Below are 27,500 nucleotides of genomic sequence, written 5' to 3' on the forward strand. Positions count from 1 at the left end.
TTCCGCATCTTTGGTCCCTGTAACATCTGGGTCTTCAGAGAAGCCACACACACAGCCCTGGCCTCCTGTGACGACAGCGCCTCTTCTGGCTCTCTCCGGAAAGGCTGCCTGAAGCTGTTTCACAGTTAACTTTGCTTTTTAGCAGTAGGAATACACAATAAAATAACGATTAAAATGATACACAAGCGCATGACCCAGGAACAAGGTAGTTCATCGTCACTATCAAGTCTCACGGGCTGAGCGTCACCACGTGCTATGCTTTTATTTTTAAAATTGATGTTATTGTGTGTGTATGTGTATGTGTGTGTCTGTGTACATGTGTATATGTTTTTCATGTGGGTTCTAGAGACTTGTACTCAGGTACTCATGCACACGCAGTAAGAGTTACTACTACCCAGAGAGCCATCTCCTGCATACCAAAGAGCCAATCATTAATTAATTAATTAATTAAGGTCTCATGTAGTTCAAGCTGTCCTCCAACGCCATATGCGGCCAAGGATGACCTCTGATATCTGATCCTGATGCTTCTACTTCCCCAAGTGCTGGTATTACAGGTGTGTGCCACCATGCTGGGCTTTGTGCTGTTCTTAATAGGAAAGGCAGCACAGGCGTTCTATTGACGTCAGAGTCAAAATATGCTGGTAGTTGTGGAGCCATCTGTCTGTAGCAGTTTCCTGTGGGCTCGCCAGCTCCTCTGTCCAGTCTTAGTGAAATGCCACTCTGTACTCGCCCTTTTTGGGGTGCAGAGATGACTTACCAATAGCCAGCTCCATCGTGCAGGTCATTCTCTCTGTCTCCCCAGCAGGGCAATGCCGCCTAGCACAGAATGGGCACCCAGGATGTATTTCCTTCCATCCCTCTCCCCTTCTCTCCTCCATCCCTCCTTCTCCTGTCTTCCTTTTCTTCTTCCCTTTCTTCCTTGTAATGGGAATTGAACCCAGGGGCTTGAGTCTGCTTGACTCTACCACTGAGCTCCCAGGAGGGGTGTTATCTTTGGGTTGCAGAGAGCAGATGCCCGTGTGGAGCTTAAATAGAAGATAAAAGAAAGATGCTGAGCTTGGCTCACCAGAGAGAGGGACCTCCCTCTTGCCACCCTTCTTCTCCTGGGAATCTTCTCTCCTTTTCTTGAACACTGTCTGCCTGTCTGTCTGTCTGTCCATCTGATGCTCTATCATCTTCCTCTGAGTAGGGCCACCCAGAGAAGCACCAGGAGCTTAAGCCTCATAAAGAAAGCTATGCTGCCCTTCCCTGCTGCCTGCCAGCCAGCCAGCTGCCCTCCCTTGCTGCCGCAGAAGCTATAAAAAGCACAGCACTTCAACAATAGGTGACATCACCCAGCAAGCTGGCGGAGAGAACTGGATTCTGCCAGATGCCAGGCAGAGTTATGGTCCCTTTCCTCCCCCTGGATGAGGCCTCTGGGGAATGAGCTTGGGCAGGCTCCCTGAATCCTGCAGGGATGTAGGGGATAGACTACAAAAGACTCTCATGCCTTGGAGGAAGGGAATTGATCCCAAGGGACACAGCATCTTGACAGTGCTAAAGACTTCCCTGGGGCGAGATGGGGAGGAGCTGCTGGAGTCTCCCTATAGCCCTTTAGCATCCTCGGAATGTTTGAGGACCAGAGAACAATGGGGAGGGATGAGCACTTACTTCTAGGGGAAAGTGCCAATGACTGGCTTTGGCATCCATGTGGTGGGTAAACCAAGGCAGGCAGCCATTGGGGGGGGTCAGTGCTTAGAGCGGCTGACTGGAGTGGATCCGGAGACCTACAGGGGCTGCTGTCAAAGGCAGACAGTGATTAAAGAAGCTGCTCAGCGGACTTTTTTTCTGAGGGAACAAAGCTTAATTTTACTGGGGCTGGCACTCTCTATGGCCAGTGGAAAAACTATGAACTATTTTAACTCCTTCGGGCCAGTGACAAAGAGAAGGAATGAGAAAATTCACATGTGTACACACACACACACACATCACACACACTGAATGGATGAAACAAAAGGCAGAGTCCAATAACTTCATATACACAAATATACATGCATACATACATATACACACACATACATGCATATGTAAATACAGACATATACATAGCAAAGCCCCAGCAAGCAGACTCCAAATATTCCACACATACATACACAAATACACACAACTGGTGGATAGAAGGAACAATGTTCCAACCCCCAGTCGCACAAACTTTATACAGACACACATAATTGATGGATGGGAAAGACAATGTTTTAGCCACACCACACCACACCATACCCTTCTTTATTCTTTTTTCCATGCCTTATATATCCCAGCAATATCTCTCAAGCAGTATACAATTACAATGTGATTACATTGTAGTTTTCTTCTAGTGAACAGTTATGAAAAAAACCAATGCATTTTCAATACCTTTATAAGCTATAGCATTATGCAATACAGGTAAAGAAAACAAATTATTCTCAAAAACCCACGTACATTCCTTTTTTTAAAAATTTTTTTCCACGTACATTCCTAATCAAGCAACTAGTTATAGATTAACAAAGTACAAGCAAGCAAGGTAGTTTTCTCAGCCAGTTTCTCTTACTGGCAGGCAGCAATTTTCGATTATAAAGACAGGAGTAGTTATTTTATTATTTAAAAGTAATCTTGTAAGAATCTTAAAAGAATCACAAATCTAAACTTTTATATAAGAATCACTTATAATCTATCTTAAATCTTCAAAATGCATATCTACTCTCTAGCAATTCTTAATAAATCATATCAGAAAGCTGAGGGCAAAATTGGGTATAGGAAATGAATTATCACCAGTCCGGCCTCAGTGAGAGTCAGCCAGCGCTGCCTTTGTTCTTGTTTCCTGACCATAAAGGGTCCCTAGCTTAGCTAATAGGAACGTGCCCTTTTGAATTTCAAACTATTCCCTAAGTTTTTTTTGTTTTTGTTTTTGTTTTTAAACATCAGAGCCAGTAGTGGCTTCACTAACAACTTTACTTTTCCAAATGTTTTCTAAGGGTGGCGGTCACCGCTGACAATATCCACCTCTAAGGCCTTCTCTAGGTGGTGACAGAATCTGCTCCAGCAACAATGCCTGAATGAAATCAAGCATTAGTGCTGTGAATGCTAGAGATGCTGCCCAGTGAGGGCCTGGAAGCCCCCTTAGAGGTTTCATATAATTCCTAGATTAAGAGAGATGTGAGGGCAGCAAGCAGAGCAGAACCCCATAACAGCATGAAGTCCTCAGGACATAGAGTTCTCTGGCCTTGCCACACCGAGGCTCACCCACCTGGCTGTGGTAACCCATGGGCTGCATTCCATGTGTTCTAAAGCCATTTGTCATTCCTCCTGCATGCCCCCTGCAGGAAAGGATCAGACCTGCAGCAAAGGCTTCTTATGGGGATGATGTTCCCAGCCCTGGTCAGAGACACTGCGCCTGGCATACCTGTGAACCTCCTAGACCTGCCTCTGTATGTGTGCTGCACAGTGAGTTGAACTTTCGTGCTGGAATGGGTTGGTGGAGGACTTAGGGCAGGAAGACCAGTCAGAGGCCCCTTACACAACGGGCTGCGGGGCCAGGTTTGGGGGGAGGGGGTTACTCTTTTGCATGAGTAAGTGCTCAGTGCCCAGCATGGGACACACAACAGAGGGCACACATATAGAGTGTGGAATGGATCCAGACTGTTAGCCTGCCATGGTTTGGGACCTCAGTTTTGTCCTCCAGAGAAGCAAGGCTTTGACGAGGCAGCAGGGCAGGAGTCTGGGAAACTGCTTGCTACAGGCTCCTGAGGTAACCTCGGGTTCAGGGTCCAGCTCTTCAGGAGCAGCTAAGCTTCACCCTGGGCCTGTGGGCTCCAAGGCTAAAGTCCTAAGCGCTGCACAGGGGTGAGCAGAAACCCGAGGGCTAAGGTGGGGCTCTGAGCCTGGCTTCTGGAACAGCTGGCCTGGCAGCTGCTGAAAAGCTTGGGTCCACCCTGATCTCTGACTTAATCACCTGTCTAGATCAGCAGCCTGGGGACAGAGGGTTGCTTCCGGTCTCTGCAGTGCCCAGCTTGCCTTTTCCTTCCCTCCTTCGACCTCAGCACCTCCCCCCCCCCCCCCCCCCCCCCGTGGATGTGTGTGTGTACACCCATGTGTCTCTTCTCCTCTGCTCATCCACAAAGTGTGCAGCCTCCATCCAGCTGGCTGGAACCTCATGTCCCCCCAAAAGCTGGCTATGACCCCTTCAGACTCCCCACTCCCACCCCCTGGATCCCGGAGGATTCTTAGATGGTTTGAGAAGTTCAGGCGCCAGAGTTTAAGCTTTTCACTCTGCCTTTCTTTCATCCTTTATCTGTCCCAACCTCCCCTTGCAACCTTCTCTCCTGCTCACTCCCCTGGTGACATCACTCAAGCTCCAATCAAGCTACTTTTCCTAGGCACCCTGTGTACTCCCTCCAGGCCTGTCCTAGGCCAGGACTCTTCTTGGGTTCATTTTAATCCTTTCTCTTCTGGCCAAAGTATAACCGCACAAAGACACTTATACCCTCGTTCTGGTTATTAGACTGTTGAGAAAATGGCCCCCCCCTAAATTGGAATTCCCATAGGAATCCCATGCTGGGAGAAGCAAGAGTCTGAAACCTGGTGCCAGCCTGGGTGGGGGTGTGAGTGGGGGTGGGAAGCTTATCGCTTATATTTTTGGTTGTGAGCCTAGCCTTTAACTGAGCTGAGCCATCTCTCCAGCCCGGGGAGCTTATCTCAAGGAAAGGTTTCACACAGTTTCCACAGCTTAATTGGTCACCTTGAAGAAGAGACTGGAGCCCAACATTGATGGGCCAGTGATGGGCAGGATCATAGCTCACCAGGAATGCCATCCGAATAAATAATTTACCAAATAAACCTCCTTTCTCTGCATTTCACTATTACTTTGTCTGTTTAATTGACCTATTGAGGATGGGTGGTCCAGGCTCTCGCCCTAGCAAACAAATCCTTGGTCTTCCAGGACCAGCCCTCCCAGGTTCCCTCTTCCCATATCATTAGCTCCTCTCTCTTGTCTGTGCCCACACCATTTGTGGAGCCCTGACTCATCTGTATGTGTCTGTGGGCTCTGCCTCCCTGCTGGGGCTGTTTGCAGAGCTAGACTGAGGCAGCAGGCATCTGTGAGGTGCCAGGTACAGGGGTAAGCATGGGCTTCTTCATATCCTGGTTACGATGCTGAGAAGGGTCCTGCTATTGCTGCCTCTGAATTGAACAAAGCCAGGCCCCAGAGAGGTAAAGCCATATGCCATTGGGCAACCAGCTAAGCAGTGACACTGATGTCTCATCCCAAGGCCACCAGATTCCACAGTAGAGACCTTGGACCTCAGCAGCCCATCAGGCTGTCAACCAGTGGGTACTGATCATGTGACTCCTGTAGCAGGGCTGAGCCTTGAGCTTGTCGGACCACACACCATGGGTGTCTTGTGCATTGGGCACATCCAGGAGTAGGAAGCAGCCGCAGGGGGAGGAAGAGGCTGAGCTAACACAGGCAGGTCTATCCTGCCTTAATGTAGGCAGTGGAAGTTGTGATCTAGGGAGGAAATAGTCCCAAAGCTGGGGCCAGATCTGATGGTCTTGCCCTTTCCCAGCTGGGTCTTACACTGTCCCTTTGTGTGTCACACTCTCCTTCAGTGCTGCCTGTCTCCCAGGGTATTTATGCATGTGGAGTGCCCAGGCCAGAGTGCATAGAAGAGCCCAGAATCTCAAGACTGTCTGCTTGCTGCAGGCTGGTAAGTCACTCAGCACTTCAGTAGGCAGGGACAGAGGCAGATGCAATCCTTGTCCTCCTGGGCTCCCTAGGTGGGGAGCAGCCTCGCCTTCCCTGGGCCTGCTGAGCCCTGAGCCTTTCTCCAGTTGACCATCATGTTCGCCAGGCACCAGGAGCTCCATCTGCCTCCTTCCCAGCCCAGAGGGCAGCTGGCTCTGTGGCCTTTCTTGGCTCCACCTCTTGTGCATGTGTCTGCAGCTCTAGTCTTCCTGTGACCTGGCCCCTGATAGCTGTCCTGTGGTCACTTGGACCCTGAAGCTGCTAACGAAAGTAACAAAACCAATAGGCTTCCTTCACCACCTCCATTTGCTGTCCCCACAGGCATTTTCTGCCCTCAGGAATCTCTCTAGCCAGCCAAGCCCTGTCTGCTTTTCCAGTGTCTCCTCCACCCCTTTGTTATGTAGGTTCTGAGCCTGCTGATCTCACCCTGACTCTGGAATTCATGGAGATGCTACTGTCTGTTTCTCTTTTTCCATAGTACTTATTCACTCATCCATCCATCCATCCATCTATCCATTGTCCAACCATATGTCTACCCGTTCAACCATCTCTCTCTGTCAACCCAAGCATCCATCCATCCATCCATCCATCCATCTATCTATCCATCAATCGTCCAACCATATATCTACCCATTCAACCATCTCTCTGTCAACCTAAGCATCCAGACATCAACAATCCATCTATGTGTGCACTCTTCCATCTGTGTACACATTCTACACATGTATGCACACATTCTCCAGTTTCTCCTCTTCCCTCCCATCTCCAGGTCTCCCTGCTCTCCACCCATCTGCTCTTCCCTCTGCTCTCTCTCCCATTTATTTCATCTTCCCATGAGGGGTGGGATGTGGAAAGTTGGAATTCAATGCTACCAAAGTGATCCTTGTCACCACAGTCCGTGAAGCCACAGCTCCCAGAAGGTAAGTGATGGGACACTTACCACAGTGAGCCTGCAGTGCTCCGGAGCCCTCCTCCCCTTGCCTCTTACCCTTCCTCCCTTCCATCAGCACATCTATCCCTTCATTCAGTTCGCAGCAGGAGAGTTTGTTCATTTGTTTGTTTTAGATATGAGGTCCTGTGCTAGAAGCCAGGGATTCAGAGCCAAATGGGCCATACTCTCTACCCTCTGGAGTTCACGGTCCAGCCTGGGAACACGAAGAGACACAGCTCTGAAATTTTTTCCAGTTCTAGTATCCTGGGTACATAACATGTCCTCAGACTCAGCCAGTGAGCACTAGGTAACCACAGTGGCCTGGCTGAAAAGCAGAGCCATCTTCATTTGGGAACAGAGGGCCCCTGTATCAGTTTGGTTGAATCCTGTTCTGTTCCATTGCTCCTCTGAGGCAGCCACGCTGAGGAAGGATAGACACAAAGCTGCACTGATGATGTCTGTGTCCCTGGATTTTCCAGTTGCTTTTTACCTCCATCTCTGGGGATTGAACTCGGGTCCTCAAGCTTGTTCAGTAAGCCCTTAACCAAGTTGAGCAGTTTCTCCAGTTTCTCCTCTTCCCTTCCATCTTCAGGTCTCCCTGCTCTCCACCCATCTCCTCTCCCCTCTCCTCTCTCCCCCATTTATTTCATCTTCCCACAAGGGAAGCCCTCCTCCCTTTGCCTCTTACCCTTCCTCCCTTCTCTTCCCCACCTTCCTCTCCTTCACCATAGAGCACTGGCAGAGGCTGAATCACACACCTAAGTTTTTCACACACCTAAGTTTTTGGTTCTAATTCTCACCTACAGAGCAACACTTCTAAACTCAGTTAACCACTGAAGCACAGGGCGTGTACAGCAGAGATTCTCTTCCTCAGTCCCTTCCCGACCCTTGTCCTCTTTATTCTGGGACCGGTTGAAGAGAGGGAGTGGGGCAGGGCTGAGAGGAGAAAGAGGGTAGTGTGTATAGAGGCTCTCTAGGGGAAGCAGGGAGGTATGTGCTCAGAGTTATTCCTGGGGACCACCGCATTGCTCAGCTCACCGAAGTGTCCTCGGAGCAAGAGGCGATGATGTTGTCAATGAAGGGGTTCCATTTGATGTCCAGCACATTGCCTTGATGACCGCAGACCTTGGGGTAGTTTGGCTCGATTCTGCCAGTCTGTAAGGAAGAGACAAATCATTAGTTTGGTGCCCCCATTCAGAGTGGCTCAGAAAGGAAAGATCTTTGCCTGGATTCCTCTGCTAGGGTGGGGCTCCTCTGCTGGACTGGGCTCCTCAGGGGCCCTTCACTTCCTTTCTGTGTCCCGAGGAAAGCTGTTTGGACAGCTGTGACTCAGCCAGCTGGTGGTTTTTCTCAGCAGGCTAGAGCCACAGGCAGGGCCTAGAACATTCCTAGGCTCTGATAAAGGTGTCAAGGCTATTATTAAACAAAACAGGGGGTAAGAAGCCATGCCTCCTCCATTCTTGAGCCCAAGTTCCTTAAACCCTCACATAGGCTTCACCTAGCACCTTCACTGGTGGGAGGGGGCACTTTAAGGTCAGCTATAGTTCTTAATAAGTCAATGTAATCAATGCTTGAACCCTGTCACTTACATGTTTCTTTCCTTAGAATCCCAGGTGACTGGGGATACCTTGAAGGTGCTCACTGGGGGGAATTGTAATGTTGGGGTGGGGTGCTCTCTTGTGGTAATTATGAATTTTTTTTGGATTGTGTGCATGGTGTGTATGTGTGTGTGTGTGTGTGTGTTTAAGTTGGAGGTCAGAGGTCAACCTCTGGCATTTCTCAGAAACCATCCATCTTATTTTTAGAGACCAGGTTTCTCACTATGACATGAGACTTACCAACTGATCTAGATTGGCAGGCCACCCAGTTCCAGGGGTCCTCTGATAGCTATTTCCTGGATCATTGGGGTTATAAGCATTGCTACTGTGTTCTCCTGTGGGTTCTGAGGATTAAACTCAGGCTCTCATGCTTGCACAGTAAACAGTTTTTACAGCAGTGAATCATCTCAGTATTCCCCCAATGCCATCTTTTGCCCTAGCTTATCTTTATTTTATATTACGGCTGTGTTCCACATGTGTGCCCTCAGCAGCCAGAAGAGTGGGTCAGATCCTCTGGAATGGAGTTAGAGACAGTTGTGAACCACTGTATAGGTTCTGGGAATCAAATCTGGATCCTTTGGAAGAGCAGCCAGTGTTCTTCAGATCTCTCCAACAAATCTTTTGTTTTATCAGGGCAAGCTCTCAACTCTTAAGTCAATCTGTGGATCCAGCTGGCCTAGAACTCCTGGAGCTCTTTCTAATTGCCACCCAGGGGCTGGGATTACAGGTGTGCACCACCACATCCAGTTTACTTGGTACTAGGTGGGGGTAGGACCCAGTGCTTTGTGCAATCCAGGCAGAACTCTACCAGACAACCTACGCCCCCAGTCCTAGACTGTGATTTTTAAGCTGAGCCATATACGACCCTAGGCGTTGTCATTAGCTCTCACAACAACCTGAATTAGACAAGAGGAAATGATGGCCCAGAAAGGTTAATTAATGGCCCACAAATCGAAAAGCTGAATATGAGGCTGATATTTTTAGTGTGATTCTTCTAGGCAAGCCCTTTGAACCTTGTTGTTCCTAGCCAGTGCCCCTCCCCCAGATCCCCTTAACTTGGCAGGCTGCATCTTGGAGTGTTTTACCCCACCCCCAACCCCCACCCCGACCCCTAGGCACTCCTCCCAGCTCTTCTTAAAGCTGCACTTGAGTGTTTGCTTAGCAAAGCTGTTTGCATTAAGCTCTGGCACCCAGCCCAGCCCAGGCCACTCTGAGAGGCATGGAGGCTGGTCAATAGCTGGCTATTGGGAACACTGAGCTAGGAGCCCATGGGGGATGTGCTGGCCCTGGAAGGAAAGGTCAGCCACTTCCCTGGACTTGTGTGGAGTGAGGACAGGCAGGGGCCATGCTCTGGGTGTGAAGTAAAACTTTTACTTTTTTTTTAAAAATGTGTGTGTGTGTGTGTTTGGTGTGTTTGAATGTGTATCCCACAGTAGGCATATTATGTGGAGTTTTGCTTCTACATGAATTCTTTCTTCTTTTTTTAAAGATTTATTTATTTTTATTTATATAAGTACACTGTAGCTGTCTTCAGACACATACCAGAAGGCTCCATGGAATCCTGTTACAGATGGTTGTGAACCACCATGTGGTTGCTGGGAATTGAACTCAGGACCTCTGGGAGAGCAGTTGGTGTTCTTAACTGCTGAGCCATCTCTCCAGCCCTCTACATGAATTCTTAGGTCAGCAGGCTTCTGTTGTGTGGCAAGCACCTTTACCTGCTGGGCCACTTTACCATTTTTTAAGATTTGTTTGTCTTAAATACAGACTCTCACATGGCTCTGGCTGGCATTGAATTTGATACCTATGGTTAACATTGAACTTCTGCTCCTCTTGCTTCCAGCTCTGGAGTGCTCAGATTACAGGCATGCGCTGTCATGCAAAGGTTTATACCTCTACCCATGGCCTGGTGTATGCTAGGCTGAATACCCTACCAACAGAGCTACCTGCCCAGTCCCCAAAGAGACTCTTAGTAGGACACAATTGGGCAAATTTAATAGACACAAATAATTTTGTATACACAGTGAAACAGTTAAGATGTAATGAATTTTTAATACTCTGTACCTCAGCTTTTATTATAATTTATTTAATTGTAAGTTAATGCAATTTAATTTTTAATAAAGGCTGTACTTAACAGTCGGCTTTAAAAATTTCCTAGACACTTAGCTGTGGGCCCTTGTAGACAGGACACACTAGTATTACTAAGACTTTTGCTCATTTGCAACTTTGACATAAAGATGAAATAACAAGTCAGATGCCTTGACTAAAATTATATATAATATATATATATTATATATAATTATAATATATATCATCTGGAAAGCAGAGACAGGAGAATCGAAGTTTGAGGCAAGCCTAGGGCTATACAGATAGACACTGCTTCATAAATAAATAAATGAATAAGCAAACAAATATAAAGTAGCTAATCCATTTCCTGCAGGGGCTATGAATACAGAGGAGACCCTCATCTGTCTGTTCTCAAGCCTGGCAGCAGGCTGCTATCTGATTCCTCGTTCTAATACTTAATGCCAGCCCTCCCCGTGATAGTTCTCATCTGACACCACGGTGGACAGATACTATTAATATATATTAATATAATCAAATCTGAGCCTGGAAAGGTGGCTTAACCAGCACAGTACTTTCAGATCTAAGGACCTGAGCTTGGGTCTGTGACACCTAGTAAAAGCCAGGTACAGTGGCACTCATTCATAACCTAGAAAGCACAGAGACAGGCAGATCCCTGGGGTTCGATAGCCAGGTAGTGTAGATGAATCGGCAAGCTCCAGGTTTCATGAAAGACTTCTCAAAAACTTAAGATCTATGGTGGTTAAAGAACACATTCTGTATTGACCTCTGGCTTCTACCCACACACATCATACCTTTATACACACAGACACAGACAAACAGACAGACAGACAGACACACACACACACACACACACTCTCTCTCTCTCACAGGAAAAAGTGGCCAATCCACACTCTCACTGGGGACTATGAACAGAGCATACCCCCTCCCCCCACCTGTCTGTCTTCAAAGTGGCTCCTGGCTGGTGTCCAATACTGCCTTCTCATACTTAATACAAATTCCTCACCAATATTGTTGCAAACCCTAGCGCAGACTGCTATTATTAATATATCTTACCAAATATGACCAGATTTAAATCTCAGGACAATTCCATTTTATAGCCAAGAAAACACGTTTGGATTGCTCCTGAGTGTGGTCACGGTTTTCCAGTGTGACATATCAGAATGACTTGCAGGCTTGTATTTCTTATGGTGTATGGGCTGCACGCATCCCAGGAGAGCCATGAATACATCCCAACATATTTGTAGATACAATGTTATATTGTAGTGTCAAAAGGTTGAACAGCCCTGATAGATGGTCAGGGCACAGAAAGCCTCCATAGTGGATTCCTTAGGGTTGGAATGTAAGATACCATCTGGTCCCTGAGCCTCCCAGGGCTTCAGCTTCCACCGAGCCAGGCAGGGACTTAGTGTAGGATGGATGGGAAGGGGTCCTGGGGAGGAGGGAATATAGCCAAGGATTCAGTTGCTTGGGAAACCATTCTACCTGGGGGACTCACTTTCTTGGAGGCCTACTGGGTAAGATCATTCCAGTACTTTTATTTAATTAAAAAAAAAAAAAACCTAAGAATTGAAGAGATGGCTCAGAGATTAAGAACACTGGCTGTTCTTCTAGAGGTCCTGAGTTCAATTCCCAGCAACCACATGGTGGCTCACAACCATCTGTAAAAGGATCTAATTTTCTCTTCTGGCGTGCATGAAGAAAGAGCGCTTATATATATAAAAGAAATAAATAACTCTTTTAAAAAGTGCTTTTATTTATTTAGTGCGTGAGGAAGGGCATACATGTACATGTATGAGAATAAGCGTGCCATAGTGTCCCCGTGGAGTTCAGGGGAAAACTTGCAGGAGTCAGCTCTGTCCTTCCATCATGTGGGTCCTGGGATCCAACCCAGGTCACCAGGCTTGGCCACCTCTAGACTCGTAGTCACAGGAGTGTGTGCCCTAGCTGGGTCTGTATGGCTCAGGAGAAGCTTCAAATTCATACAGAGCTCATCCTGGTCTGTGTCCTACCCTAGCATCACATAAACTAGGAGCAATCCTGTAATCCTAGCACTCAGGAGGTGGAGGCAGGGAGGTCACAAGCTCAAAGTCATCCTCAGCTACATAAGGAGTTTGAGGCTAACCTGGGCTACATGAGACCCTAGGAAAGGGGGGTAGGGGAGAAAGAAGGAAGGAGGAAGGAAGAAAGAACGTTTGGTTCAATGCAAACAGATCCTAAGGAAATGGGGTGGACACTGGTATCACCCCAATTTCCATGGTTTTGGAACATTGATCCATTTGCTCCCTGTGAGTTCATTGGAAGAAACAAAGATCCTGTGAATTCAATAAAATTGTGTAATTGACTGAAAGTGCTGTGTGTGTGTGTCCATGTATGTACCTGTGTTGTTCACATATGTGTCCACATATGTGTATGCCTGTGAATGGGTATGAATATGGGTGTGTGAGGTAGGTCCATGTATGTGGCTGTGTTGTCTATGTATGTGTTCATGTATGTGTGTGCCTGTGTATGGGTATGAATATGGGTGTGTGGTGTGTATGTCCATGTGTCCGTGTGTATGTGCGCCAGTGTAATGAATATGGGTGTGTGGTGTGTATGTCCATGTATCTGTGTATGTGTGCGCCTGTGTAATGAATATGGGTGTGTGGCGTGTATGTCCATGTGTCTGTGTATGTGTGCACCTGTGTATGGGTATGAATATGGGTGTAGCATGTACTGACAGTCACAGCCAGGCTCTGAAAAGTTCTGAAATACAGTGACTCTGGGACGCAGTCATCCCACAAGCTGCAGGGACTATGGTGGGTGCCCTGGGCTCTGTCCTGTATTCCTCTGAGGCCAGTGAATGGATGGAGCGAGAGGGGGGTAGGTTCTTTCGAAACATCCTGCACCTTGGCCCTGACTTCCTGGAACTTTCCGTGCTGCAGAGCTGAATTTTCTCCCAAGAAGCAAATGCCTTCTGTACCAGGAGAATCCACTCATCGGGCAAAGTGCTTCACTGAGCAGGGGACATGGGACTTCCACGCAGATCCCAGCCTTTATTGTCTAGATGACCTTGTACACAGCCCTCTCTCTGGGCTTGCCAGACTGCCTTGCCACCCATGGGAGAAGTCAGTTGTCTGCCTTCATTGTACTGATCCTGGGGATGGAATTTAGGTCATTAGGCTTGGTGGCAAATGCCTTTACCTGCTGAACCATTTTGCCAGCCCCTGGTTTAATTCATTACTAGTGGTATTAGTACGTACACATGCTATACATGTGTGGAGATCAAAGGGCAATGGCTGGTTCTCTTCATGTGGGTCCCAGGGATTGAACTCAGCTCAAGGTCACCAGGCTTGCACAAAAAGAGTGTGAACTGCTGAGCCGGCTCCCCAGCCCCACAGCCTGTTTTATGGATAAGAAAACTGAACCCTAGAAAGACAGCTGTCTCAAGGAAGGCATATGGGAGGCAGGAGCTACAGCTTGCATCTGGTCCCGTCGCCTCCCAGGCAGAGTCTGCTGCACTGACTCTAGTTCATGTTGGAGGTGAAGCATCGAGGAAGGATCTCAAACATCAGTAGAACTTCCATCCTCTCCCTCTCTCACCTTGTATCTGCCTCTTTCTTGTGCTTCTGAACCTACCTATAGAGCCTGACAATGCTACTGCTATATCTAAGAGGGGGGTTGAATCCCTGCATCTTTGGGAATTTTCCATTATTCCTCTGGGAACTACCCTGTGTTCCCTTGGGGCCTAGATTCCCCATACAGGAAGGCATCTGAGACTTCTTACAGGGTCAGTGCCACAGTCAGCCTTATCCATAGGGGTGGGGAGGGGCATGGATAGGGTAAGGAGTGGGGGCATGTGACCTAAATAACATGATGAAACATCAGCCTACCTGAAATTCAATACCACACATGGGAAGACCAAACTGATGTTGGTGACGGGCCACAGAAGAGTTATCCACTGTGAGTCCTAAGCCTCATTTTGATCGGCATCTATAGGCACTGCCTTTTCCAACATCTCCCTCTCCTGTGTGCTGTCTCTTAGCCCCAAGGCATTGGATGGACTGTTTGTATACTCAGCTCTCTTCTGGAGGAAAGCTAGTTGTGGTGGTTTGAATACGCTTGGCCCACGGGAAGTGGCACTATTAGGAGATGTGGCCAAATTGGAGGAGGTGTAGTCTTGTTAGAGGAAATGTGTCACTGTGGAGGTAGGGCTTTGAGGTCTCATAGATATGCTCAAGAGTGTGGCCAGTGTGATCTAGAGCCTCCTGCTGGCTACCTGCAAATGACAGTTTCCTCCTGGCTGACTTCAGATTAAGATGTAGAACTCTTGGCTCCTCCAGCACCATGCCTGCAGGATGCTGTGCTTCCCACCATGATGGTAATGGACTAAACCTCTGAAACTGTAAGCCAGCTCCAACTAAATGTTTGCCTGTATAAGGGTTGCCTCCATCATGCTATCACTTCACAGCAATAAAACCCTAAGACACTAGTATTAATGAGGTCGTTATCACAGGGCTGTTTTCCATCTCCCTAAAGCCCTGTGCCTCAGGCCTGCGCTCTCTGCAGTCTTTGCCTCAATTTAGGTTTGTTCATTTGTCAACACCTCCACAATCCTATCTCCATGAATATCACCTAGAGACGGTGACTTGATAAGTCTGGAAACTCAGTCCACCTGGCAGTGACAGAACAAGAAGACTTCCAGCAGGTTGAGATCACTAAGCACCACTCTGGAGTGGGAGGGCATCTCATGTTCCTGCACCCAGGGGCTCTTCCTCCAAGGTGCCAGTTACAGCTCCTCCCCAGCTGGTCCGGCCTTAGCTCTGGAGAACACAACCACTTCTCCTGGCTCCAGGAAGGAGAGGTACTGGGGTCACCTCTGTCCTTGGTCCTGAGAAGTGTCTGTTGAGGGTCCTCAAAATAGACAATTGGTTTCCCAAGACTTAGTAGCAGAATGTGTATGTGTGAGTATGTGTGGGGAGGAGGCTGCTGGCTCCCTGGGGCCCAAGGATTCCTGCTGCTGCAAATCTCAGAGCACATGCTATCTTTGTGGTGTGCTGGTTACGGGCTCTTTTCATGAAGCCACGTGCTAAAACCCAAGACAACAGGAACTCTCCATATAGTCTAAGCCTGGCAGATCTGTGGAGAAGAGAACATGCTTTTGAGGACAACCCAGCAAGGGGTCTGAGTCCCTTCACTGCCGTTCCTGCCTATCAGATGAGAAAGGCAAAGAGCCAGAGAACTGCAGTACAGAGCTCTGTGCCTTGCTGAGAGAAGTGTTTGTGTATAGGAAACTGAGGGCAAGCAAGATATCTAAGACGGAGGCAGGTGGACACCTAAGTTGCAGGAGACCCCGTACCTCCCAATGACGGGATCTGTTTAGAAAAGCAAAACATATAGAGACTGGTCAAGACCAGAGAGGAAGGCCTGGCTCAGACTGCTGGGGGATTTCAGCCCTGGGAAGGAATCTGACCTTTACAAGCAATGGGAGCTTTGGATTGCTCCATGCAGGGGGAATGCACCCAGAAGCATGCCATGAGGCTACCAGTATTCTTGGGGAGCCCGGCAGTTTAAGGGAGGGCAGGACTCTAGGAACAGGCCTTCAAGACACGGGAAGCTTTGCATTCTGTGCCACTAAGGTTCTCTCTGACACAGTACTGTTGGGGCTCCCTCCCCCGTCTTTCTAGTTAGCCATTTCCAAGATGTTCTTCTGCAGGAGTGGACAGATAGGTAGCTGAGCTCTGCAACACATCATTGACAACTTTTACATGCATCTTCCCAAGTCCCTTTTTCTTCCTGGAGAAATTAAGGGCCTGGGAAAGCTCTGAGGTATGTTTGATGTCACCAAGCCAGTCTAACTGAAGTGCCACTTCCAGATCTTTTTATATCCCTGCCCACCTGGCAGAGTTGAGTTAACCTCCAGGAAGGGGTCCTCTGTCACCTGTTCTCCAGCAGGACAGGTAGACACCTCCTCCCCATGGGACAGATGAGAGAAACCCGAGGCTCAGGGCCAGCAACCGACCACCTTGTTCAAGGTCATACAACACCACTAAGCAGGCGGCACCAACACTAGACCCTGCTTGGGACTTGGCCTCTGGGGAATAAGCTGTACATGGAGAACCTCGTGCCCTGAGCTGATGGAACCACTCTCTTCTGGCACTCAAGGCCATGTGTGGTGGGTGGGGAGGCAGGAGGAGGGCAAGTTTCCCATGTCTAACCCTAGCACTACTGACTCTTTACACGGGGCAGACAGTGGCCCATGGAACACTGTGGCTACTGGGAATGTTTAAGAAGTGGCTGCAAGGGCTGGAGAGATGGCTCAGGCCTGGTGGCGAAACCTTCATATCACGTGGTTTGCAGTGAAGAGAAAGAAGTTTCTGGTTCAGGCCAGAGAAAGAGAAGGGAAGCACAGGCCCAGCCCTGGGTTGTCAGCACCAGCTGCAGAACTGCTCAACAGGAAGACACGGGATACTGGAGACCCAGCCAAGACGCAACCCAGACGCGCAGCCCAGACCACCATGGAGTGAGCTCTAGGGACTCCCGGGACTTTTAATTTCTTGTGCAAACAGGCTGACCTCTGGGAAGAGAGAGATCTGAGAAGAAGTCTCCACCAGACTGGCCTGTGGGGCATTTTCTTAGAGACTGCTGTGGGAGGGCCCTGCACTGTGGGTGGTGCCACCCTTGAGCAGGTGTTCCTGGAGTGTATAAGAATGCAGGCTGAGCAAGCTAGGACCTCAGACAGTCTGGCTTTTGTCCTAGACACCGTGCTTGCTCCAGAGGGAATCTTCCATGGGGAAAGGCCTAGACAGAGATGCAGCATGGATAACCCCAGGCTGGAGAACCAGAGAGCCACGCCCAGTCTTGAGTGAGGCCTAGCATCTGTGGTACAGAGGCCGCTCCAAGGGCCTGCTAGCCCTTCTGTTTTACTGCCCATCCATAGATCTTTTCTTCCACAACTCAACCGAGCCAGGCAAGGGAGAGGAGAGGAGCTGGTGGCCGGAAGCACTTCCTGTCACATACACCCTGCTCAGCTCCTCTAGCATCATCACTGGCTAGCCCACTCGACACTCAGGACCATGACCAAGTTACAGTCACAGTCTGGGCAACAGCAGCAAGTGACAAGAACCCGGGTTTTTATCTCACCCCTGTGGCTCCACGGCTGGGTATCACTGCCTGAGTTTTTGCCTTTTGGTTTCAGGATGAAAAGCGAAGGTGGCTTAAAGAAAGGGCCACTAGCCTAGGTGAAATCATCACTCAGGGCCTTCTGCCTCCACCAGACTGGCCTGTGGGGCATTTTCTTAATTAGAGATTGATGTGGGAGGGCCCTGCACTGTGGGTGGTATCACCCAGCTGGTATGTATAGATGTATGTATGTATGTACATACACTTACATACCCATATATACACATTTATATACATGTATATACATACATATGTATTATTTTATTTTATAAACATTTTATTTAGTGCGCATAGGGTGCACATGTAGACATCAGAAGACAACTTTGAGGAGTCAGATTTCTCCTTCCACCAAGTTGGTCAGACTTGGCAGCAAGCACTCACTGAGCTACCTCTTCAGCACTCCGGCTGGCTGGCTTCTACGACATGCTTCCCGAGTGAAACGGACCTTTCGTCTGTAATTGAGACTTGACCATGCACTACACCCAGCATCTTTTGTGGGATACACACCCACTTTTATGATATATGGGAGTCAGGAATCTTCCACTTCATAATTTACAGGACATTTTCACTTTCACTCTTCAGTTGCCTTAACCCATGCCCCATGCCCCTGTGGCTACCTTGGGGGTTCTACTACAGGCGTGTACCACCACATCCAGTTTATGTGGTGCTGGGTATTGAGCCCAGGGCTTTGCTCTGTGAAGTAAGTACTCTACCAACTGAGGTGCGCCTTGGTTCCCAAGATAAGTCTGGGAGATCCCCAGACTCCTGGGATCTGGCCTCAGCAGGTTTCTCGGAAGCCCCAGGCTTTTGCTTGTGCCTGAGCTGCCTCTGCACTATCTGTAGAATGGCTGAGAGCAGGGAAACTTCTGAGGTCTGACCTCTGTTCAGGCTCACAGGGTATAGGGCACCTTGAGAAACCCCTGAGGGTGAGAAAGGCCCTGTGTAAGGAAGGTAAGGTGAGCAACATCGGTCCGGGGACAGAGGAGGCTATGATTAAGACCAGAGGAGGCCATGATTAAGACCAAAGGCCGGGCAAGGTCATGGTCCTGCAGGCACAGATGTATAAAACATCTGTGGTCACCTACATGCCTACTGGCTGTGGATCTCAGGCAAGAGCATCTGAAACTCATCTCCAGGGTTCGTATGTACTGACCCATTCAGAGGCAGCCACAGGCTTTGGGGTGTTAGATTCCAGTCCTGCCCCTGATGGGTGTGGTACAGCCAGCAACAGCAGAGTCAGCTAGAAGAGGGCAGACTGGAGCATGGATGGTGGTTATCCCGGGTACTGGAGCTAACCCTTACCCTCCTGCCTCAGAATTGCTTTTAGCCAGTGTCCTGAAGACTGAAGGTGAATGAGGAAAAGGAGCAGAAGGAGAGAAGGAGGTGTGTGTGTGTGTGTGTGTGTGTGTGTGTGTGGTGGGGAGGAACTGGTTCAGCTTTAGCTCTGTTCCGCAACTCTAGATGCCAAGACAATAAGAATGTGACTACTATATTCTGACAACTATATTCAGCTTATAAGTCTGGGACACACTCAGCATGCTCTCTCTCTGTCTCTGTTTCTCTCTCTCTCTCTCTCTCTCTCTCTCTCTCTCTCTCTCTCTCTCTCTCTCTCTCTCTCACACACACACACACACACACACACACACACACACACACACACATTGGATCAGAATGAGCGAGCCTCTAAGTAAAGCTGAGCCACTCGTATTTCTTGATCTCCTGACTCCCTCCTGCCTCTCACACATACGCACAGCTGACTAGATCAGGATGGATATTGAATTCAAACCTAGCCAGTCACATTCCTTTCACCTTTTTCAAAGGTTTAATCCCTTCTCACATCTCCGTACTTGTCCCTGATGGATTTCTCTCCTGGGCCTTATTTCCCTTTTCCTGGGCCCTGTGAGTGCCTTACTTTATTATCTGCTTCTCCTACTCAAATGTAGGCTCCAGGAAGGCTGAGCTTTTCTTTCTTTCTTTTTCCCTCCCCCATTTTTGGTCACTGTAGGATCAGTAGCACTTTCCATAGTACCTTGCACATAGTAGGTGTTCAGGGAGCATAACAGAGAAAGTTCTGTCTTCTGGGTTATGCCATACCAGCTGGTATTCACAGAGCATCTAATATGTGTTAGGGTTTTCTGAGAGCTTTAAATGTGTCCTAAACCATTACTACCTCTAGTTTGTTTATTTACACATATACATATATACAGAGAGACCTTTTTTGTGGGTGTGTGTGGTGTGTATGCATGTGAATGGAGGTACCCATAGAGGTCAGAAGAAGGCATCTGATTCCTTGCAGCCGGAGTCCCAGGCAACCGTGAGCTGTCTGATGTGCTGGAAAGCACACTGCAAGAGCTTCCCACACTGTGAAGTGCTGAGCTTCCTTTCGAGCCCCTCCCCCCTTTGCTGTTTTAGACAGAACTTGCCCAAAGTCTCAGGAGAGAGGCAGAATTCAAAGTCAAGGTGCTTGGAGAACATAACTGTGTTGCACCACCAGCCAGCTCACATGGTCTGCAAACAAGCTTATACACACTTTATTTGGTCTCATCATCCCTTTGGGGGAGGTGTCATTTCCCTAATTCTGGGTATAGAAGAGTTGAGGCTCCAAAGGGTGAGGGGAGCTGCTCAAGGTCACATTTTAAGTAAATGGTGGAGCTAAGACTATTACCTGGGACTTCACTTCCTCCAAGTCCCCAGATCCTTCCAGATCCCAGGAAACTCTGCTCTGTCGGGAAGGAGCTTGTGGAAGTGATGGAGACCTAGTGGCCTATTCAAGGAAGAGTGAGGGGCACAGAGGTCCAAGACTGGCTGACAGAATCTAGAAACAGTGACCAGAAGTAGAATTCGGAGCACGCTACCCGAGGGAGGGATACACATTCCCCAAGCCCCGCTAGACCAGCAGCATCCTGCCAGGACGCCTGCCTTCTCCACATCACCTTCTGCTCTATTTCCCAATTACAGCACAGCTCAGAGAGCTGAGAGCGTTTCAGCCTGGGGCAGACTAGATTGAATGGGAGGGGCAGGTTTGCTTCCACGCCTAACCTTGTAAAAAGGACTCCAGTCAGCTGATGCCAGAAATTCTACCACCAAGACCCATTCCTTAAGTGCTTAAGACCCATTCCTTGCTGCTAAGGCGGCACAATGGGAGGCGAGAGCTTGAGTGGCCATGTGTGCACGCTATTGTGTGTGTGTGTGTGTGCGTGCGCGCGCGCGCGCGCGCGCGCGTGCGTGTATGTGTGTGTAGGTCGGGGTCTTTGCCTTCCATGTTGTTTGAGGCAGGGGCTCTTCTTCTTTTGTTTGTGTTTTGAGACAAGGTCTCGCTATGTATATTGGTTTCTATTGCTCTGAAAAAACACCACGAACAAGGCAACTTATAAAAGAGAGCATTTAATTGGGCTTTCAGCTATAGAAGGTTAGAGGTCATGATGGTAGAGCCAAGGCATGGCACCAGGGACAGCTGAGAGCTGACTGTCTTCTGAAAGCAGGAGGCAGAGAGAGCTAACTGGGAATGGCGAAACCCAAGAGTCTTTCAAAACCTGAAAGCCTGTCCTCAGCAACATACTTCCTCCAGCAAGGCCACATCCCCTAATCCTCCCTGAACAGCCACCAACTGGAGATCAAATCATCTAAACGCTCAAGACTTAACTCCAGTTATCTCATTCAAACCACCACAGGACGTATCAGAATTCTCAGAGATGCACTTGCTAGGAGAGCGTGTACCAGTACTGCTTTGTTTGCTTTAAGATTTCCTTTTATGCGGGGCAGTGGTGGCACACACCTTTAAACCCAGCACTTGGGAGGCAGAGGCAAGTGGATTTCTGAGTTCGAGGCCAGCCTGGTCTACAGAGTGAGTTCCAGGACAGCCAAGGCTACACAAAGAAACCCTGTCTTGAAAAAACAACAACAACAAAAAACAACAACAAACAACAACAACAACAACAAAAAGATTTACTTTTACTTGTGTGTCTGTGGAGGCCAGAAAAGTGGCCTAGAGTTGGAGACATAGTGATTGTGAGTGTTGGGAACCAAAAGCAGTTCCTTAGCAAAAGCAGTGCATGCTCTTCACCAGTAGGCTACCTCTCCATTTACCACCAAGGCATCTCTCCAGCCCCTTGTTCTTCAGTGTGAAATCGAGGCTAGCCCGCCTGCAGGCCTCTGGGGATTCTCCTGCCTGCTGTCGAGGTACTGGATTAAAGACACACACTGTCACCTCTAGTCTTACACAGATGCTGAGGTAGCAAACTCTGGTCCTCATAGAGGTACAGCAGGCTCTTTACCCCCATGCTATCTCCCTAGCCTCTCTCTCTCAGGCTGGCCTTGAACATGAGATTCTCCTGCCTCTGCCTTTTAAGAGCTGTTATTACTTCCCAGGTGGGTACCAGCGGAACTGACGGTCTGAAGCTTCTGGTCACAGGAGGGGCAGAGCAGTCCCCTGACTGACAGAGGGCACACACTCTATACATGGAAGCAAATTAAGTAGTGACATCATTCTCCTTTTACAGGCACAGGGGTCATTACCAGGAAGGGTCACCGTTGCAACAAGGAGACTGTGCTACCCCAACTTCACCAGCAGAGGGGGACGGCTGCGTTGCTCTAGGTTGAAGACAGGATGCAGCCGGGCCCTTTCCAAGACCAGGGCTCAAAAGACAACTTTTAGGAGTCTCAATAATTGAATGCAAGTTGTCAGGCGTGGTGCGGGCCCCTTTCCCCACTACGCTATCTTGGCGGCTCAAAAAAACAAAACAAAACAAACAAACAAACAAAAAACAAAAAACAAAAAAAACCTTCATTACCTGGAAACTGTCAGGGATTTTTCTCTGTTAAGCTCAAACCTGCCCTAGGAATGATCTGTCCAGTAAACTCAAATTTCTTTCGTTTCCAAGCTCAGAGGCATACATCACAGCTAATCCAGAGGCAGCCTCACATATTGCTCTTCAGGAAACTGGGGTCCAGGGTCAAGGCAGTCACAGTAATGGATTCACCTAGCTGAATCACCCTGGTTGTAGCCCAGTCTGAGTTCATGCAAAGTACTGAATTTCTCTCAGAGAAAATAGTGCCCCAACACCCCTGCCCCCGGCCCCCTGCTCAGGAGATCTACCACACTCCTGCCCGAGTTTGCAGGGAAGCAAAGTGGCCCCTGTAGATTTAAATGTTAAGGTGTGATGTAGCTCAGCTGGCAAAGCATACAGGCTTGGCATTCATGAAGCCCTGGGCTTAACCCCGAGAACCAAGTAAAACGAATGTGGTGGTGTATGCCCATAATCCTACTCTATGGAGGTAGAGGCGAAGGGATCAGACATTCCAGGTCATCCTTGGCTGTACAGGGGTTCAAAACCAGCCTGGACTACCGGAGACCCAGTCTCAACAACAACAAAACCCCACCTAGGTCTGAACTGAGAGACAAAGGCCTTGAGCGACTTTCATCTTAGTTGAGGGTCCACGAAGGAACTAATGCTGAGAGACGGATTATCACGTGGTCGTCACTGCTTAGCTCAAGTAAGATGCCAACTCGAACTTCAAAGTCTCCAGGGGCTTCTTAAGGCTCACAGAAGAAAATTCAAAGCCTTAGCGGACCTCTTAGCCGCTGCCTGCCTTACATACTGCGCATGCTCATCTTTGGGGCTCCACCTCTGTGAACCTGTCTCCTGTCTCAATTCATGTCTCTCTCGCTGAGACATTCTCCTACTGCTGTATGCCTGGCACCTTTGTGTCGGAAGTTTCTGGAGGCCTCCCTGACCCACCTACCTCATAACCCTCCCCCTCTTCCCGCAGTGGCTACCATATCATTATGGTTGGAAATAGTCATAGCAGATGTTTTCGTTCTTGTTTGTCTCTTGCCTGGCTTGCCTAGATCCAGAAGGTTCTCTGCTCTCCTGGAGTTCCCTGGCCTCTCCCCAGGGCCAGGCCTGTGTCTGCAGATGGACGCTTGGAGTGACAGACGGCCCAGGCCAGCTCTCAGATGGGGGCTCACTGAGTGCCAGGTACTATGCTAATGAGCTGGCTCAAATCACCTGTTCTATTCTGGCCTTGTCACTTTCTGGGTGGGTGACTTAGGCTCAGTAGCCCAAGCAAGTTTGCTGTGCCTCACAGTTTTATCACCTGTAAAATAGGGTTAGGGTGAGAACCAGTGGGTGCGTGGTGATCATTCCTCAAAGTCCTGCGAGGTAGGATTTATTGGCTTCTGGTTTGTAAATAAGAAGACAGACTAGCCACACATGGTGGCTCGTGTCTGTAATCCTGGCACTCTGGAGGTGGAGGCAGAGTCGGAGCAAGCTTGAGGTCAGGCAGGGCTACATAGTAAGCCCCAGTCTCAAACAGGCAGACAAGAGACAGGATTAGAGAGAAGGCTCAGTCAGTAAAGTGCTTGCTTCCCAAGCATTATGACACAAGTTCAATCCCCCTAGAAGGCACATGGCAAGCCAAGCAGTACCTATCTGTAATTCCAGCTCTGGGGAGGTGCAGACAGGTGGATCCCTGCAACCTGATGGCCAGTCAGCCCACCTGAACTGGGGGGCCCCACACTCAGTAAATAAGAGGGACACACTGGATGTCAAGAGTGTGCAAGCCCAGTGCAAACCTGGCTTCTAGACTTCAAGTTGCTGTCCTCCAAAGAGGCTGTTTGCCCATGAGAGAGTAGCGGTGGGTGGATGGGGTCTGCAAGAAACCCTGTTCTGTTCACAAAGCTTGCTGATCTCACTGATCCAGGATCCGAAGTCTAAAGCCCTGTCACCATGCACGCTCAGACGAGGTCAAGAGTCCTCAACACCCTCAGCCACGAACAGTCTTCTTTCAACAACCCTGCCTGGGGTCGCAGCCCAACCCGGCGACTGGAGCTGGAAGGGTGGCCTGGTGTAGCAGCAGCCTCAAAGAACTAGCATCATTGGCTCAGTGGGGTTGAATACAGCAGGGCCAGGGTGGAGGTAGGCTGAGCTCTAATATGGAGGGGATACGGTGGGAAGAAGCAAGCTGACCCAGAATGGGCAAGGGAGGACATAGAAGTGGGGAAGCCCAGGAGAGCTCAGCCTCTGACCTGAAGCCAAGGCCAGGAGAGGCAGGAGGTGGAGCCATGAGGGGCTTGAACTAGAAGCAGGGAGCCTTAGGGACTTCAAAGTAATGGGTGGCCCTGGACCACCACATATACTACTGCAATTATCCTGAGTGAAATTACTCAGAAAAGTTATTAAACTACAATGCTGGAGAGGTAACTGTGGTTAAAATGGTTTTGTGCAAGCATTGAGGCCTGAGTTCAAATCCCCCACACCAACATAAAAACACCAAATATGGTGCGTGAGAATAGTCACATGGGCATTTGAGTGGGCTAAGTTGAGGACAGTGAGCCAAGACTTGCCCAACAAGGGTAGTGTTCTTCTCAGCTGAGAAGGGCCTCATTTCCCTCTGGGGAGCAAGAGTTGAGAGCCAACAATTCAGCCATAACCACAGCTATGTTGTAGTTTCTGGTAGCATGATCGCCACACTCCATTATAACTAAAACTTATGTGTGTTCTTATCCATCCATCCACTCATCCATCCATCCATCCATCTACATACCCACCTATCAATCATCCTCACTATGTATGTATGTATGCATGTATATATGTATGTATGTATGTATGTATTTACCTATGTGTGTATCTATGTAATCTATCTATATATCTGTCTATCTCTATATGATGTGTATATTCATGTATGTGAGTGTATTTAGTGGATGTGTGTGTGTATGTGTATGTGTGTATGTGTGTGTGTGTGTGTGTGGTGTATGTGCACATGTATGTGATGGTGCAAGGTGAAACCCAGAAGAGGACATTGGGTATCCTGCTCCATCACTCTCCATTTATCCACACAAGACAGGGTATCAAGATTGGCAATCTGTAAGTCCCAGCAAGTCTCTAGCCCTCAGTGTGCTAGGGTAATATACAGCCATAAGCACACCTGGGTTTTTTTCTTATTGGTGCTGGGGATTGAATGGGTGCTCAGACCCCAATGCATGCATAATAAACCTTTTATCACAGAGTCACCTCTCCAGCTTTGTATTTTCTTTAATAATTTTTCTGAATAATTTTACTCAGGATAATTGCAGAAGAGTATCAGGTGTGCCCAAACTTGACCCCTATGCAGCCAAGAATGATCGTGAATTATAAACTTGCTTAAAGCATTATGAAAGCATCTTTTGTGATTTTATCAAAGTATCTATCCATCCACCTATCTATCTATCTATCTATCTATCTATCTACCTACCTACCTATCTCTGGAGTTTTCTGAGACAGGGTTTCACTGTGCAGCCCTTGCTATTCTAGAACTGGCTCTGTAGACCAGGCTGGCCTTCAACTCAGAAATCTGCCTGACCTCTGCCTCCCAAGTACTGAGATTAAAGGTATGTACCACCACCTCCCAGCATGATTTTTTTTTTTTTATGCAACTCAATTGGGCAACCTTCGAATGTGAACTTTTTAGATGCCAATGTGGTGTCTCAGTGTCAAGAAGTTGGAACAACTGTGAGGCCGCTTGGGCTGGGAGAGACACAAAGCTCATCTGTGTCTTCATCCTCCTCCAACACTAACACCCTTACTCCATACCTGCACCACACACACACACACACACACACACACACACACACACACACACACGAGAGTCATCGGGAGTTCACTAAGAGAAGCTGGAAGAACCTTCTCGGGCCATTCCTTGTCTTTGGAATTCTGCAAGAGAACCAGCTGGGGAGGCACAAGGGAAGGAAGCAAATGAAGAAAGGAAGTTCCCACCAGCTGCCCAGAGAGGGGTGAGCTTCTAGAATGTTCCATGCCCACTCCCCCAGTCCCCTCCCCCAGCTGTGCAGAAGCTCAGAATACTTCAGGGAGGGGGAAGGTTCCTTCATCCACTGTCCCCTGAATATTATCTCATCCCCTCTTGTCCTAAGTCCAGGCTCTCTTCTACTTTTGACACCACATACCTTCCATTCCCAAGGCAAAGTACTAAGCTCCCCACGGCCTCACTTGGTACCCACATATTTGAGTGAAGCCGATGACTTATCACGTGCCAGGACTGTGTCAACCACAGGAAATGTCCCTAAGGAAACTGTCTTTAAGACCCTACCTCTGGGAAGGTGAGATGACACAGATGAAGGCTCACCTGTGGAGTGAAGGAGAAAACTGGTTTCCACAGCATAGTCACACACACACACACACACACACACACACACACACACACACACACTCCTAATGCAAGTAAAATAAATAAATAATAATAATGATTGAAAAAAGGCTCTGCCTCTCTTCAAACACATTGTCACCGGCACTGACAAGTATAGAAAACTGTTTAAGGCAGAATTTAAATGGTGCTCACTATAAAATCATTCAGACATTGCAGTGTGCTTGAAACATCAATGATAAAATGTTGAGGTACAGCTGGGCAGTGGTGGTGCACGCTTTTAATCCCAGCACCTGGGAGGCAGAGGCAGGTGGATTTCTGAGTTCAAGGTCAGCCTGGCTTACAGAGTGAGTTCCAGGACAGCCAGGGCTATACTGTCTCAAAAAAAACAAAAAACAAAAAACAAAAAACAAAAAACAAACAAACAAAATGTTGAGGTATATATCTATCTTTCTCACCCATGCCTGATGAGTAAATGATGCATTGCAATCAAAGTTAGAAACAGGTCTTCACCATAGTGCTTGAGATGCCAGCCAATGCAGTTAGACAAGAAAGAGATGATAAAAGTTAGAGGCAGAGCTGCCTCTACTCACAAATGCCAGGATCCAGAGAAAACTCAAAGAAATCACACAAAATTATATTCCAAAAGGAAAAAAAATCAGCCTGGCAAATTGTTTTGTCATACGGTCAGTCACCTTTTTCCTTCACTTAAATCCTGAGCTAACCTAACCCCTCAGTATTATTACCCAGCGAGCCAAGTGTGGCGAAACCCATCTGAAATCTCAGCAGGAGAAACAGGCAAGAGGATCAAGGTCTTCAAGGGTAGCCTCAG

General features: G+C 48.4%; 1 protein-coding gene across 1 annotated transcript in view; it reads right to left on the reverse strand.

Moving 5' to 3' along the window:
• Coro2b (coronin 2B) overlaps positions 1 to 27,500 on the reverse strand; it is a 111,623-nt gene that overhangs the window by 20,123 nt on the left and 64,000 nt on the right. Inside the window, exon 3 of the mRNA XM_031343405.1 lies at positions 7,725 to 7,841. Within this exon, the coding sequence (XP_031199265.1) occupies positions 7,725 to 7,841 (117 nt within the window). The remainder of the gene's footprint in view (positions 1 to 7,724; positions 7,842 to 27,500) is intronic.

Source organism: Mastomys coucha, unplaced genomic scaffold (assembly GCF_008632895.1).
Source record: "Mastomys coucha isolate ucsf_1 unplaced genomic scaffold, UCSF_Mcou_1 pScaffold23, whole genome shotgun sequence".
NCBI lineage: Eukaryota > Metazoa > Chordata > Mammalia > Rodentia > Muridae > Mastomys > Mastomys coucha.